General features: G+C 41.0%; 1 protein-coding gene across 1 annotated transcript in view; it reads right to left on the reverse strand.

Annotated features, from left to right (window-relative positions):
• PRPF8 (pre-mRNA processing factor 8) overlaps positions 1-15,000 on the reverse strand; it is a 2,252,227-nt gene that overhangs the window by 2,139,366 nt on the left and 97,861 nt on the right. Inside the window, exon 6 of the mRNA XM_044054875.1 lies at positions 4,219-4,434. Within this exon, the coding sequence (XP_043910810.1) occupies positions 4,219-4,434 (216 nt within the window). The remainder of the gene's footprint in view (positions 1-4,218; positions 4,435-15,000) is intronic.

Genomic DNA, 15,000 nt, shown 5'->3' on the forward strand with positions numbered 1-15,000 from the left:
ATGGAGAAGATGGCGTTGGCTGAGGGCTATGTACCAGAGCGTACTGACGTCAGGGTACTAGCTTGTGCAGCCGACGCCGGACCCAGACTTTGTGATTCTGGCCGACCTCGGGCTGCCTGCCGGCAGGATCACCCTACAGTTATGACTGCAACAGTGAAACACGAAGAACATCTGATGACAGCACCCAGCTTGCAGTCATCTGCAAACGTGGTCAGCCATAGCCCACTGGTTTTGGCCTGCACCTCAAAAAAGTATATCCCAAACAAAGGCCCCCAGGACTGATCCCTGTGGTACATTTGTTACCGGTCGACTACTTGAGGTGGCTTCCCCTATTTTGACTAGGTGGGTTCCAGTAGTAAGTCAGTTTGCTACCCATCTGGCAACATACGGACTGATGCCTAGTTGAGAGAGTTTCTGCTATACCAAAGTGAGGAACAGTAGCGAAGGCTTTAGCCTAGTCAAGGTTGGCAGTGTGCACCATCTTCTTCTCGTCCGTGGCTTTGGTGAGTGTCTCAAAGAAATCGACCAAATTTAACAGGCATGACCTCCCCTTGATGAAACCAAACTGTGTGGGATCAAGTGTTTGGAGGTTGCCAATATGCTTGTTAATGGAGGTCCATGATAATCTGCTCCATGGCCTTGCATATTAGGCTAGTTAGGCTGATGGGTTTATACTTTCCTGATCAGTGGACCCTCCACCTTTCCGCAAAGGGATTATAGTGGCTGTCCTCCACTCAGCTGGTTAGAAGCCAGTACTCAGGCCTTGGTTGAATAGGGTGCCTAATGGTGCTGCAAGTTCCTGCCAGAGTTCATGTAGGATGCAGCCTGGGATGTTATCGGGTCCCATGGAAGCTGTATTTTTTTGCCTTTGAGGGGGCAGTGATGACCTGTTCTAGAGATAAGGGGAGGGGGGCAGGTGCTGGGGATGTCCTGATTTACTGATTCGGGGAGGGGCGAGAATGGTGAAGTTTTCACTGAACCTGTCTGCCAGCAGGTTGGCTATATCCAAGGCATTTTTGTGGTGTCCTTGACCACAGTTCTGAGCAGATCTGGGTGCTTCCCTTGAGATTGCAGACATATGTGAAGAAAGCCTTGTGATTTGTCTTTAGTAGATGTGGCCAGTTTGGGCTTGAAGTTTGCATTGGAGGATTTCACTAGTGTTCTTATTCAGACCAAGGATAGACTGCTTCCAGTTAGGCACCTGCTCCGTCTGTGTCCTGGACAGCAGTTTTTTTCCTTTTACTATAGAGTTTCTTTATTGCAGATGTCCATCAGACAGGTTTACTCTTCCTTGAGGAGGATTTTGCCCTGTTGAGTATTCCTGATTCCATGCAGCTATACAAGTGCTCGCATAGTACTTTGGTGTACGTTTGGACATATATGCCAGATCCTATGGAGGGGAAGGGAACTGTAAAGCTGTTTATAACTTCCCTCAGAAGGTTGTAAATTGGCTTTCGAGAAGTTTTTTTGTTTGACCCCATCTAGGGGGTGGTCGGGGGAGATGGTGACTTCAAAACTGACCACTTTATGGTCAGACCCTACCAGGGAAGATGACACTGTAGGGATGCTGCAGTGGTTAGTCATGTTGGTTAATACCAAAGTCCATGATATTTTAACATCTTGCGAGGGTGTCAACCAGTTGGTCCAAGGCATTTGCACTGATGTATTCAAGCAATCTCTGTGCACTTGTGTTTTGGCAGGAGGAGTTCTTCCAGTCTATGGTTGGATATTTAAAGTTGCCCAGGATCAGGGTAAAGGGTTGAATCTCGATAGATCTGAAGAGGTCCAAATAGGTGGAGTGGGCATCTTGAGTCAAAGCTGGGGGCCTGTAGCTAGCTACGATTTCAATAGGGGTCCTGTCAATGGTTATCGACACCTGGAGTGTCTCCTGTGCATCATACTGTCTGACCAGCCTGGAGGGGTGAGCGTCTTATATATATTGCAACTCCACCTCCTTTTGCTTTGCTGTCTGGGGTCTGAATGCATGACAGGAGAGTAACCCGGTATGGCTAGGGTGCTTTCTGCAGTTTTGAACCAGGTTTCTATGATTGCACATATACATCTTACAGGGTTAAGAATGCTTGCAATGACTGCAGTTTCATGTTTACACTGCTAGCGTTTAGCAACATTACCTTTAATTTGCGTTTTGATTAAATTTTTATGTTGGTAGTTTTGACCTCCTGGCATTTCCTAAAAGAGGCACTATGGGGAAGGCAAGAGCCTTCCCGTCTTCACACATTTTGCTTTTCTCCATTATTAATTTGCTTAACTCTGGACAGCAAGGCTCTTGCAACAATGAAGTTACTTACCTTAAGACCATCTTCTCACATTTTGCTTTTCTCCATTATTTTAATTTGCTTAACTCTGTTTGGACAGCAAGGCTCTTGCAACAATGAAGTTAATTACCTTAACACCACAACATGTGTTGTACTAAGTACACAGCAGCACTTTCGCACAACTGGTGAAAGTTTTCAACTGCGGTTTTGTTTGAATAAACTTTTAAAAATCTCTCTCTACCTGTGCTCATACCACTAGGGATTAAAAAAAAATTAGCCTCAGTGATATCAACCTATGTAAAAAAAATTAGCCTCAGTGATATGAACCTATGTAAAGGATGAAATGCGTGAATAGACTTAATGGGCACATCACCACTCACCACTACTCATGCTCAGATGTGTCCATCTATGTCCAGGAACAAAGCATGGTTAATCCCTACACGGACAATGGCACTAAATTTATTTGCACCTGGGTTTAATACAAAGTTTATGAAACTTTAATTTCTTTTCCATTTTTGTAATAAAAGAAAGTGACACAAGCGCTTCATGACACTTCTCAATAGATGCCGCAAAGCATCTATGAATGTTACATCACATTAACTTGTCCCATATACTCTGATAAAAAGCAAATTTGGTTTTCCTGCCCTACTTATCTATGTGATTTGTACAAAGTAGCTGCAGTCTCACTAAGATTTTTGAACTACCTAATGTGCTTATACTTAATTTCTACTCTGAAATATCCACTGCCCCAACATATACTAAATGACAAATGCATAGCCTAAACCTTTTACATTATATATTAAAAAAAAAAAAAAAAAAAAAAAAAAAAAAAAAAAACACATTTCAGACTGACTTCAGTGAGACAGAAGTTCAACATATGCTGTTAACATTATCTTTTTACAGTTAAGCATGCTGCCTGACGCAGCTTAAAAGCAAACACTGAATTTTGGAGCACCACATTACATACTTGTGTAGCCTGCCCAAAATAATTTCCCCGTCTCTGACAATGTGCTCAAGACTAAATTTTAAGTATCGTAAATCTGACACTGTCCTCTATCGAGAGCACTAAATTAAGTTGTAATTGAAGTGGGCATACTGTCACAGACGTTACATCCCCTGCTGATGTCCATTAAAATGCCTACTACTTTATTTGCATTTTTTTTATTTAAGTTCAGTAACCACAGTCTAAATTTACAACCTCATTTTTCTAGTATTCATACGACTTACTTTCATAAAACTCTACTGGAATTTAGTTACAGACCATCCTCTGCTACTAGTTAAAAGAGTTGAACAATGTCATGTTCTCAAGACATGTAAAATTTATTTGATCATTCTCACATGTAAAATTTATTTGATCATTCAAACTTCTCAGAGTCCACAATGTGAACTGCTGCAAATGCACTCAGTTAATTGTCAAAGACAAATATCAGTAAAAAACAAAACTATGAGAAAGCTGACATAATAAAAAGGACTCCCATAAAGCAAATGCCAAGTCCCAATCAAAGGAATGTGTGTGTGTCTGTGTCTGTGTCTAATGCCTTTCCCAGAAGCAGCTGATGTACCAATACTCTTCTTTCTAAGCTTATCTGTACATTAACTACTAGCTCAGTGGAACAGCTTGGTTTGCAAAGACAGAAGGGAAAAAAACACCCCCCAACTCATCATGTTCCTGTTCTCAGTGTATATTATATCATTCACTTTTTATTTCTGTTATTTAAGCTTCTTGCATTTTCCACCTCTGCTACCCTGAAATAATCAGTCAAAAAGATGCCAATCTTTTTCAGTGCCCTTGCTCAACTCCACCTTGAAATAGTTTAATAGGGACAAGGGAATTTAGCTGTAATCTTATAAGCCCTTACTAAACAAACAAGAGCATTAAAAAAATGATCAATTAAACAAAAGCTTTTACCAACATGCACACAACAGCAGATGCTTTACTTACTGGAGGTTTATATCCCGAACCAGTGGCTCAAACTTAGGGCCTCCAGGAATTGCCATATTAAGAGCCTTTGAAGTGAAGAAAGCTTTAAGATCAAACAGGTAGAAATAGTTGCCATCCACCAAGTCGGTCAAAAGCTGATTAGCTAGTCGGTACAGTGTTGACATCATAGGAAGAGTAAACTGCCAACGGCGGTATGTTAAGCCATTCACGTATCTGCTGTAGTAAGAAAATGGACAAAGTTTCAATGTAGTTGAAAAATGAACATTATACATTCCTTGTAGCAAATACACAAACATACGCATAAAAAAATCAGTCCCAGCTACCAACAAGGAGTGCAAAAAAAGTAATTTAGCAAGTACAAGGCACCTAAACACAAAGCTGTAACTTGTAGCAAATAGCTATGAAAGGCAGGGTCACTTGATGGGGAGCTAGAAATCTTAAAAAATTAACTAACAGAGGGCCTCATGCAGCAACAACCTAAAATGGCAACTATGTTTCCAATGTGCAAACACGGACAAGTGGTGTCATTTCATAAACATTATCAGAAGGATGAAATATGTAAAATACAAGTCTTTCAGTGTGAACAAACCAGTTAGAGGCCCTGCCGTCAGTCCAAAAAGAAAAGAACCTTTAAGGTGGCACTGGGAACCAAATCAATGAATCATAAAAATTTCCATTTTCATCTGCTGCAATGTAGCCCCAATGCCACATGTTTCATCTGCCAAAGTCATCAAGGCTATGAACACAAGCAAAATTTATCTCATCTATCCTCTGTTAACTGGGTTAGTTCCAGTAGGCTTCTAGGCTATTTTCAAGGAAGACAAAGTGGTGTTTACACTGCAAGGGGACATTTTTGCCAGTGCATCAAGGAACTTTCCTTACTTTTTTGATAGGTGCTGTGGGATTTTTTACATCCACCTGATCTACCACCAAATCAAGCAGATGGGGCCTCAAGTTTAAATTGCTCATTTAAAGGACGGCACACTCAGGATTGCATCATCCCCCTTATACTGCAGTGCAGTGTCAGCAACTGATCTGCCTGTTGTGGGAATGGAACCCACTGCCTTTTGCATCAAAGGAGTGTGCAGCCTATGGCATTACTGACACCACAAGGAGTTACTCTACAGAATTTTTAATAAACAATTAAATCCCGCAAGGACTACTGCATGTAAAATCTAACTTCATGTGATAAACACCCACCTCAATTTGAGCACATTTAAATTTGCTATAAAACTACACATACCACTTTTATCAACTTCTGGTTATAAAAAATAAATAAATAAATAAATAAATAAATAAATAGGCAAACTATGCCCTTTATACAGCCTCCATATCCGTAGCTGGTAATGTGGAATGAAGTTACTTCTTGAATGACTCATAACTTGCCTCTATGCAAAACTTCAAAAGCAGCAACTTAAAGAAGGTATACCATCTGCAAATGCTCTATAAGAGACTCAAAAGGCTTAATGAACATCTACCATGTCTAATATAGCACTACTCAGTGGTAGTTAACCGTGCTGTATGTCAAAATTGCTCAAAACAGGTCACAACAGTAATACAGATATAATGTCAAACCCTTTTCTTGGGGTATGATCCCTCACACAAGTGCAAATCCTATTTTGCAAACAAATTATCAGTACTTATAATGATGATGAACTTGAGAAAGCAAGCTGACAAGCAGGCCTTGCTCTTCAAAACCAAGATCAAATCGAGCAACTATAATTTCATAGCAGGCTACTGACCCTATCCCCCTTAATCTCCACACATCTTACATAACATCCCTTACGGAATTCTTTAAATTCTATCTCAAGGTACCTGAATAAAAGCGAGAGGTGAAGAATATAACAGATGCATCACTCCAGGTCAGTAATAAAACAGGGGGTTAGGGTAAAGGAGGAAATGCGAGCTATGCCCCCTGCTACTTTTATGCATAAAGAAAAACTTCATCTAAATGTCAAGATTTTCTTTACAAAAAGTGTATTTCTTTAAATACCAATGTGGTGAATACAGAAAAAATATCAGTTAAGAATTGTAGTCTAAAAACTAGTTTGGCTTCTTGTGAAATATTCTTTCCTGAAACATCATCTGAAACATGACCTACACAAAAAAGGACACTTGCATCAAAAATGTATTACCGTGAACAAATCAAGAGTTATCAATTCAGATCACCGCTTCCAAAGAGAGGACCAACAAAACCTCATAAACCTAGGTACTTAAATGTGCATTCTAAGTTGCATATAATTAGCATCAAAACACCTATAAACAGGCTGGCCTGGAGCTACATTTCTGAGCCGGAAGAGAAGTAGGTGTTTCAACTTAGTTTTTAAAGGCCTAAGTGGTCAAATTATACCAGAACAATGACATCTTAGAACCCAGATGTCATACCCTTGCTTACAGGTTGCACAACATATTTATTTTCTTACTATACAGCACAAGGTGGTCAAAAAACAAAACTACTGAATGCATATTTTCCCAAATGCCTGACCACACAGTCAACTCTTCTGTATTATACATGCAATAATTTCCAGGAGTGGTCACCTTTCTGAAATACAATCCCCTGGGATTCAACAAGGCCTACACTAAGTGCATAGCATTCCAAGTCTACAGACAACACAGGCATAACTCGCACCTCCTAATTTTAGTTTTCCGACTGATTTTCTTGCAGCATTAAATATTGACATGGATCCATAAAGGGTACAACACAGTGTAGACCACATGTACACTCACTGCAAGTTCTTTGTGAATAGTAAACGCATAAAATGCATTAGGGATGTTCTTGAATACATATAGTGTACTCTTGCTGTACACAATGTACGCGTTATTGAATGTGCCCCAGTATTATGTATTTTTTTGGACAGTTTTAGACTGCAACTCTGGTACCAGCTGTTAGTCTGCTTCAGGCCTTCTTGGAGGAGGTTTGTGCCTTTCAGGGATTTTACTCCTCTGCCTGGTTTGCAGTAATCTGCAAACATGGTCTACCAAAAGTCCATGACATCTGACTTGAAATTTACTGGCCAGTACACTTGCTATATCCTTTGGCTCAGTGTAGATGGCTCCATTTATAATTAGTTTAGCAAATTGTTGTGAATTGCCTTTGAGGTTTTGGACATAACTACTGAATGCCTTATGGTTGTCTAGCCTGGAAGGATACATTTACCTCAAATTTTGCTTTAGTAGACTTGGTCCTTAGAATTGCTAACTTGATTTCATGACAGCTCTTGCCTTGCAAGGCTCTGCACTTCCTACATCTGGTCATTTTCTTACTTTTGTTAATTCATTACAGCTGGGTGACACCTGTAGGTGCTTTTGTAGTTACATTCTACTGACACCTCTAGGAATCAAATATTGCTTGCTCATGTCTGCATTAAAATTAACACATGTTGCATACAATTTATTAAAATATTTCATCTTAATGCTTTCACAATGGCAAATACAACCATGTTGATAGCTGACCTCTTTATAGTGAGGGTAGAGATATTAACTGCTGCTCATATAATATTTAAATTATATTGTCATAACTTTAATGCTTTTCCAAGTATCTCAACAACCAGTTAGCACAGACAGAACTGTTTAGCATCATATAAAACGTTCTTAACTAGATTAACAAAATGCTATTAACAGTATGTGTGCAACTTAAGTGGCTGCAGAGATATTTCAAGTAGTTTACAAAATATTGCAAATTTAACATTAACTAGGTTTACTGTGACTTATAAAATGCAGTTTAAAACCTAAAGAATACAATCACTATAAAAAAACAAACAGTTTGTGCTAAAGAGTTTGCCATTTACACTTCCTTAGTTCCAGAGTAACTAGGTGTGCCAAGTTCTGTTTTTATTTCGATGGATACACCTTTGTGGTCTGACCTGACCAGAGAGGAAGTTACACTAGGGCGAGTGCAACCTTCCCCAATGCTGGCGAAGACTAGGTCATGGATTATGGGGCCCCTAGTGGGTGTATGGACTGGCTTGTCCAGGACATTCACATTAACAAAATCAGTGTATCTTAGAGCCTATAAGTTTGAGATCATTTAAGATTAATGGTTTATAGTGGGATAGTTGAAGTCACCCACAAGTACGGTGTTGGGATGAATGGAGTGTGACTAAAGTTCATTTAAGGGATATGGTTTTCCTGGGTCAAAAAGAGGGGGACCTACAGCTCACAAAGATATTTCTGATGAGCTGTACATGAAGTGGCTCTAGTGTGACATACAGCTTTAGCAGCCTTGAGGCATTTCTGATGTAAATTTAAACACTTCCACCTTTTGTCACTTTCTGTGCAGTTGCTTGTCTAAAAGTGTGGAAGAAATTACAGCTCTGCACTGCTGTAATACTCTCCACTGTTTTGAACCATGTCTCAGCAACTATAGACATCTACATTTCCCAGGATGAGGAGAGTTAGCAGGGAGTGCATTTTTTTTTTAATTCAAACTCTTGGCATTCAGCAGCATCACCTTTAGATTATTCTGGGTTGCTTTAGCCACATCCAATGTTTTTTCAGGGTAGCAATGCCTAAAAAAAGATACAATGGGGTGAGCAAAGTTTTAACCAATATTCAAAAGCCTACAAGGGAAAGGTACAGATCACCCCTGGCAAAGCAGCATGGTCTGTTAACCATATCCTCCCAATGTGACAAATACTGTACCACAAAAGAAGACATCTCTAAGAAAATTGTTGAAGTTAATTTTTTTTTTGTTCCTGCTGTGGCATGATCCTTGGAGAAGGTACACTGCTGTTTAATGCTAGACTCACACCAGCCTGGGACACAGACAACCCCATTATATCTTTCCCTTTATATAGTGCAGAGAGAGGTATGCGTCATGTAATTTATACCAACAGGCACTATGATGCAGTCATACTGACATTTGTGGCTCAATGTCCCGAGTGTGTGCATGATCTACGAGGTCCTAGCCATTGCTAGGCAACTGACAGCGACCCTCTCTCCTTGCTTAGAAAGACATCAGTGTCTCATAAGAGTCACCTCTATTGACTAGAATACTGGACTGTGTGGAGGTTTGCCTTATGGGCCAACAAGCCGAGACACCATGAGATGTAGCTGTACATGTTCGTGGTGGTGGTTGTTTTGGCGAGATCTCTACCAGGTTGGCTGCATATATTTACTGTTACAGCTCTGTCTGGGAGATCTTTGAGGTGTGGGTAAATTAACAGCCCAAGTGCTAAAATGCCAGAGGAGTGGCCCCCACATCTCATGGTGTCTGTTGTTCCCTAGATAAGTAGCAATTTTATCAGTCTCTCACAGACTGACCATTCATGCAGTGTGACTGGAATTTGATAACTCTACACTACCTACAGCTGTAAATGTCCCCCCTCTTCTTGTACACTAACTGAAATGTTTACTCTCCAGGCATGTGGGATACTTTATCTCCACACTGCTACGGTTACCCACTGAAAGCATTTCTCCCCTACATCACCCAACATCTTGATCATATCTACTGTGACCTCATCTGACCTTGCCTCTTTCCCTGTATTTTCCTTAGTGCTATTCTCATACCTTCTAGGGTGGGCTCTTCTTCCATTGTAGGCAGGTTCTGGCGCAGTACAGCCTCTGCAGGGTCTTAGTCACTTAGAAGCTGCTGGAATGATTCCTTCTAGCAGTCTCTGAAGTTCTATGGATGGGGAGTAGGTTGTGCTTGACATCTCTTAAGAAGGCTGTCTGATGACCATCTTTTTGTTTTCTGCCTTGCAACCTGAAAATTTCTTCGTGCTATCTATCTACTGAATCACTTTCCAAAAGCTGGAAGACTGCCTCTAATGCGGTGTTCTTTGCAATTCCAACTGCTCCCTGTCAGCCAACCAGTATTCCTTATTAGCCTGGTCCATCTTTTCTATCTCCCACTTTTTCCTGCACTCCATTCTTTTGATGTCTTCATACACTTTTGCATTCCACCAACAGTCCAACGTACCTTATTTCCATAACTGGCCCTGCCAGATATTTCTGCTATACTCAAATTTTGAGGTACTGCCATTATCTCCATTTTTTACTTCTTCTTCAAGCGTCAGAACCCCAAGAATTTCCTTGAACCATTGTACTCGCTCTTCTTCATTCAATTTCCAATCCTTCACCCTAGTCTCAGCTGACCTTAGAGCCTTCTCTGTCCACTACTTGCAGCAGACTGTAGTAATCAATTGTTTACGCTGGGGCCTCTGGATTTCAATGGGGATGACTCCAATCGTCAGTTCTACCAAAACACCATTTCCTTACTAAAAAGTCTACATCAGGTGCATGTTGACCACTCAGATAGGATCTTGTGATGGTCACTCTTGCAGAACCATAGGTTGGCCACCATCAAGCCATTTGCCAGACAGAATTCTAGAATGGCATCTTCTTTATTCCTGATGCCCCACTCAAGTTAACCCAGGAAGTTCTCATATCCTGTTTTGTCTGTCTTGATACATGCATTCAGGTCCCCCATTATCAACACCAATCTGTCTAAAGACAGATGCACCTAAAATTAGACCTGGACTTTCTTCACATTTACAGTTTTTAATATAAGCCAGTTTGTTTCACGGTGTTTACCCCAAAATAATCTTCATGCTGATCAGACTCTCCTTTCTACATGTGATTTGTGAAAAAAAATGTGTCAACACCTACATTACGTAACATGGCTGCAAGTACCAACAGTCATGACTCCTTTAAGATGAGATAATTTAAACAAACATGAATAAAAAAATATATACCTCCTTGCATTAAGGCATTCAAGGCCCTACTCAACATCCTGCATGTTTCACAGGGCATGTATAATGCTATCTTATGTTAATTATCCTCTCTGCAAACACAATCATCAGTTCCTCAAACAGAACCTCCAATTACTAGTGTACAATTTCTAACCAGATCTGAAATGTCTCCCACTTCTTAAATCAGTAATGTCTGTTCTTTCAACTGTTACAAGAGTTACTTTAGTCACTATTTGTCTGATTAATCTCAGTGTTCACTACTTACTTCACGTGCAAAAATATAATCTAGCAAGATCTGCAATTCCACAGCCTGAGCCATGCTGTCAACTTTAGTCCCGTTCTCTTATTAGTTACAGTAATGTTCCCATTCTCTCTTTAGTTACAGTAATGTTCCCGTTCTCTCTTTAGTTACAGTAATGTTCCCGTTCTCTCTTTAGTTACAGTAATGTTCCCGTTCTCTCTTTAGTTACAGTAATGTTCCCCTTCCCTTCCAAGTTCAATTTAGATTTATTCCTTTAGTCTGCACTCAGTCTCATTTTTCTATTTTCTCTGTTGAAAGAAATTATATCACTTTCTGTAGACTGGATGTTTTCTGATTGATCAATGTTATTCCCTGTAATGTAGAGCAGTGCCCTTTCATTTAGTATACAATCTTTGTGCAGTATAGATACTGATCCATTTTCTTCCTAGTCATTTACTGTGAACTTCCTCCTTTCTTTAGGTTTACAGGCAAGTACGTGGCAATCTGCAGACCATTTCAAGCCTAGCCAAAAAAATAAATAAATAAATCAAACTTCCCCTCTACCCTCAAGGGCAGCAAAACAAAAGACCATGAGAGAATTTGAGGCTGCCCATCCAATTCCCTAGGTTTACCTTGAAGGTGGCAAGGGCTCTACTCTCAAGTATTGGAAGTTTGTTCCAGAGCTGAGGAATACATTGAAATATGAATCCATCACAACATGTCTTATCTGCAGTTTATTTAACATTAAATACTATTAAAGTAAAACAAACCACTTTCATCAAGAAACATGAATTGACTTCATCAGAGTCATTCAATTATGATGCAACTTCCTTTATATACTCCAATTACTTAAGCAATTATCCAGGATTTTGCTTGCATCAATGAAATTACACTGTATAAAACTTAAAGGCATACTTCCCCTAAATATGTAATATACAGAAAGTACAGTTGTGTACACTTAGCATAAATGTAGACGTTAGAGTGTATTCACACTGTTGCAGTTATTACATTTGGGTTATTTGCTTGCAGGTAGACCTCAGCCGGCCTGATTATCAAAGTCTTGGATCCTGCGTCTGTTTGTCTCTTCTTCCATGACATCAGGTAGTCAGGGGTATAAAGCATGCAGCTGACGCTATTACATCAGTTTTTCTTGCCCCAGTTGTCAGGTGCACCAATAATGGGAAGCAATTCTATACAAGGTTATACCTCCAACAAACGGCAAATACACCAGAAAGCTTAAATGCAGAAAACAAAAAGAGAAGTATAGTCAATAGAAGTCAGGGAGCTAGAGGGTGGGTAATCAGGACTGCAACAGTAAATGCACTTGAACATCTACATTTATGGTAAATGTACAAAACTGTACTATATTCTTTGTGTTTCACTGTTGCAATCATTACATCTGGGTAGATTCCCAAAGCTAAGGCAGGGAGGAGGCAATTAAAAAAAAGAGCATTAGGACCAGCTATTCAGCCCTGCAAAACCAGCTCTGGATTTAGAAAAAAACAGGCAAGTGGTAATGCTCGATGAAGGTAAGAGCAGAACTCCAGGTAGCAGCTTCTAGGATGTCCCTGGTAGGAACCCCTCTGAGAAAGACTGTTGAAGTAGATGCAGCCCTGATTGAATGTGATCTTATCCCCCTGTTGAGTAGGTTTTCCATGGTGCTTATAGCAAAAATGAATGCAATGGCCTATCCACTTAGAAATGGTTTGCTTTGAAATGGCCTTCCCCTCTGCCCCTGCAGCAAAGGCAACAAGCAGCTGTCCAGTTTTCCCCGAAAGGCTTAGTCCTGTCCAAATAAAATTTAACTTATCTGTGCACATACAAAGAGTGCAGTAGTCATACTCCTTTGTTCTGTGGATTAGAAAAGAAAGTTGGCAAATGAAAGGACTGATTAAGGGCCACACTGGATACCACCTTGGGCATAAAGGAAGGATTGGTCCTGAGGGACACCCTGTCTGCATGGAAGATGACGAAGGGCTCCACTGCCATGAGGGCCTGTAATTCAAACACTCTCCTTGCTGAAGTGATGGCAAGGAGGAAGGCTGTTTTTCAAGAAAGGAATTTCAACTCTGCAGTTGCAGCTGGCTCAAAGGCAGGTAGAGTCAGCTTTTCCAATATGAAGTTAAGGTCCCAGGCTGGGGTAGGAGCTCTGCTGGGTGGTCTTAAAATTTTTGGCCCCTCTAAAGAATTGCTTCAGCAGGGGGTGAGAGAAGAGGAGTGGCTCAGTATTATAATGTGCTGAAATGACTGAGGCATGAATTTTAATAGAAGAGAATGAAAGGCCCTTGTGAAGCATCTCTGTTAAGTACTGAAGAATATGCAGTAAGCTGGGCATTGTTGTGCCCAACCCCTGAGTTTGGCACCAGGAACAGCATCTTTTCCACTTTTCAGCATTGGATTTTTTAGTAGTAGGCCTCCTACTGGCCCTCCTGCTGGGACAGCAGGGAAGGGGACTGAGGCAGGTGCCATGGTTCCAGCAGTGACATACTGCGCAAGAGGGGGTACCAGTGTTTTCGTGGCCAGTCTGGTGCAATGAGTATTGTCCTTGGTTTATCCTGTTTGATCTTTAGTAGAACATGAAAGGAGAGGCAGAGGGGGAAAGGCACAAACGGAGTGGCTTTCCCAGGTGAAGGACAGGGCATCCACTTTCCAAGCTTGTCTGTAGGAAGTCCTTGTGCAGAACATGTCCAATTGGTAGTTCTGAGGGGAGGCAAACAGGTCTATCTTTGGGCTCCCCAATTTGTTTCTCAAAATGTTTAACAAGTTTGGTTCCAGTTTCCACTTGTGTGGGTCCATGAGATTTCTCAGGTTATCTGCCAGTGAATTTAGCTTGCCTGGCAGGAACTGAGCTTGTAGATGCACTTGGTAGCTCAAGGCTGTGTTCCACAGAGCCATGATAAGTCAGCAGAGACGGTATGAGTGGGATCCCCCCTGCTTGTTTATGTACCACATAACAGTGGTGTTGTCAGCCTTTACCAATTACTGTCCTGGAAGAATGTAGTCCTTGAAGGCTGTAAGAGAATTCTGTACAGCTAACATTTCTTTCTGACTGATACGCATTTGACTCTGGTTCCATTTGCCCTGAATGCACTGCCCTGCCAAGTGAGACCCGCTTGCATAGTCTGAAGCATCTGTTAGGGTTTGGGCAGCAGGGGGTAAGAGTGAATGAGTGTCCCTTGTTGTGGTAACAGGCCTCTACCCACCAAAGGAACTCTGTGTTTATACAAGGAATGACCGGAATCATTGAATCCAGGTCCTGAGAATGTTGACACCATAGGCTTTTTAGATACCATTGTAGATTCCTCATATGCAGTCTTGCATATGGAATTAGTAGGATGGAAAAGGCAATGAACCCCAGGGCGTGCAGTATTTTCCTTGCAGATAGCTGGGTTTTTTGTGGCCAGTAGTTTGAAGTAGGCTGTCAAACTTGTTTCTCTGGCGTGAGGTAGGCCATCTGGGAAGTTGTGTTCAAGCTTGCTCCCAGGAATACAATTTGTTGGCAGAGTACTAGGTGAGATTTCTTTTTGTTTACGGTGCAACCCAGTGAGGGTAGTAGGTGAGATTTATTTTCGTTACTGGTGCACCTCAGTGAGGTTAGCAGTTTCTTTACAAATGCCAGATGATTTAAATTGCCTAATGAGGGCAGAAAGCCAGGACATACTATCGTCCAGGTATGGGTATACATGAATATTTCTTTGCTTGCAGAATGCAATGACTGGAGCTAGGCACTTTGTGAATACCCTGGGCGCAGTAGATAAGCTACAGGGCAGTGCAGAGAACTGATAATGCATGTACCCTGCTCTGAAGCATAGGTATTTTCTGCAAGATTCCCTTATTGGGATGTGCAGG

This window comes from Protopterus annectens, chromosome 13.part0 (genome assembly GCF_019279795.1).
Source record: "Protopterus annectens isolate FY-2018-M chromosome 13.part0, PAN1.0, whole genome shotgun sequence".
In the NCBI taxonomy this organism is placed as follows: domain Eukaryota; kingdom Metazoa; phylum Chordata; order Ceratodontiformes; family Protopteridae; genus Protopterus; species Protopterus annectens.